Source organism: Salpingoeca rosetta, assembly GCF_000188695.1.
Source record: "Salpingoeca rosetta unplaced genomic scaffold supercont1.17, whole genome shotgun sequence".
Lineage (NCBI taxonomy): Eukaryota > Choanoflagellata > Craspedida > Salpingoecidae > Salpingoeca > Salpingoeca rosetta.
The window spans coordinates 1,362,190-1,364,119 of record NW_004754917.1 but is presented as its reverse complement, the minus strand read 5'-3'; the positions used below and the strand labels follow the sequence as shown (position 1 = coordinate 1,364,119).

Genomic DNA, 1,930 nt, shown 5'->3' with positions numbered 1-1,930 from the left:
ACACACGTGGTGGCTTATGAAGGGAGAAGAAGGACAACGTTTGTTGTGTGGGGCGGGCGCACGAAAGAAGGAGAAAGGGGGGGGGGTGTTGGGAGTCATCTGCACCGAGCCGTTGCAAGCATAACAGTAGCACACACACACACACACACACACACACACACACACGCACACACACACACACACACAAACACACGCACTGTGTCAGAGAGTTCATTCTCTTTGGCAGACATGAAGCTGTGAAGACGAAGCCGCGAAGAGAACCGCACAGAAGGATTGCAAGACGATAGCGAGTGATGAGTAGTTCAGTGTGTGCAGGTACACACCACCACCACCACCAGCAGCAGCAGCAGCAGCAGCGGCGGCGGCGGCGGCGGCAATGCACCCGCAACAACAACACAATTCGGTGGTCGCACCTCATGTCACCATCATCCTTGTGCCGGAGCAGCGTCTCCCCTTCCTCTTTTCAGCTTCCAGGCATAACCTGTGGCCCAAACACGCACGAGGAACAGAGCTTAGGACAACACATCGCGGCACAAGATCAAACGATGGCAAGCAAAGAACAGACAGCAGACGCATGGCAGAATAAACACGTCGACGTCACATATGCACACACGCTTACACATACAGTTCGCGCATACCTTGAAAGCAGTCGCTCTGTCCCGCCACGAGCAGCATCTTGCCAATGTCACCAACACTCTGCTCCATCGACGCAATCAAGGGCATCCAGTGGATGGCAACCTGGTCGCTAACGGTGGCGAGATGGGTGTTGCAGTGAGCGAGGGAACGTGTGCAGGAGTGATGAGCCGTCATCACACGGTTGCCGAGCGTAATGAGAAACACACACACACACACACACACACACATCCAGACACAGACACACACACACACACATCGCTCACTGTCATGATGAGACGTGGGCATGCCATCATCATCCCCAACACTCATGTCCAGCGAGATGATGCCACGCAAGCGGGCTGTTGTGGGGTGTGTGTGTGTGAAAACCACGTGTGCATGGGGCAGGTGATGAGCACCTACAGCGTGCATGCCATGTAAACTGACTTGATTGCAAGCTGGGGGATGAATGATGTATGACTGTGATCACGACAGAGGACTGACCGATGTCGGCGCAAATGCTGTGATTGCTCGCTCCGGTACTGCTGTGAAGGTGCGTCCCACTCAAACGTGGCCTTCTGTGTTGCTGGTGCCTTGGCCTCCACCACTCTCACTTGCCGATTCCTGTCTGTTAATTGTTTGCGTGGGAGGAAGAGACGATGCATCCGTGAGAACACACCTGCCAACAGCAGCAGCACCAGCAGCAGCAAGGCAGCAGCAGTGACAGCAGTGGTTGTGGTTTGGATATCGGATCACCACCGTGCACTGATACACACACACGCGCACAACACACACACGAGCGGAGGTGTGATTGCACCCACCTCGCAGGTGGCCGTGAATGACACTGCTTGTCGCTTGCCTTGTGGTGTGCGTATGTCAGCGGCACGTGTTGCCAGTGCACTCTCAAGAGCGTCGTTAGGTTTCTGCAGGCCACTGCCATATCCAATCACAAGAGAACAGCACACATGTTCACGTTAGCCAAGCACAACAACGACGACCTGACGACGACGAAACCACCACTTTCAGCAGACCCACAGCCCCCTGCACACATCCTTGTGCCACAAGAAGAAGGAAAGAAGGGAGTCCACACCCACACCCACAACAAGACAGCAACAGCAACAACCGACAGCACTGCCACCACACAAACAGGACACCGCGCCCCACGTTCACATACTTGGTTGCGTGACGCATGGAGCGAACGAATAGTGCCCAAGAAGAAGAAGAACAAGAAGCAGAAGTCGAGGAAGGAAACAGTGGGCATTGTGTGCGTTGGCTCACGTGGGGATCGTTGACGTGACACCTACTTTGTGTTGCATGT

At 54.7% G+C, this 1,930-nt stretch overlaps 1 protein-coding gene across 1 annotated transcript; it reads right to left on the bottom strand.

Moving 5' to 3' along the window:
• Positions 1 to 402: 402 nt before the first annotated feature.
• Positions 403 to 1,913, bottom strand: PTSG_12515 (uncharacterized protein). Its single transcript, XM_004992341.1, has 5 exons — positions 1,787 to 1,913; positions 1,499 to 1,545; positions 1,117 to 1,240; positions 639 to 745; positions 403 to 481 (listed from the first exon to the last, which is right to left on the bottom strand). The coding sequence occupies exons 1-5, from the start codon at positions 1,801 to 1,803 to the stop codon at positions 426 to 428; spliced, it is 351 nt and encodes a 116-aa protein (XP_004992398.1). The 5' UTR covers positions 1,804 to 1,913; the 3' UTR covers positions 403 to 425.
• Positions 1,914 to 1,930: the final 17 nt, after the last annotated feature.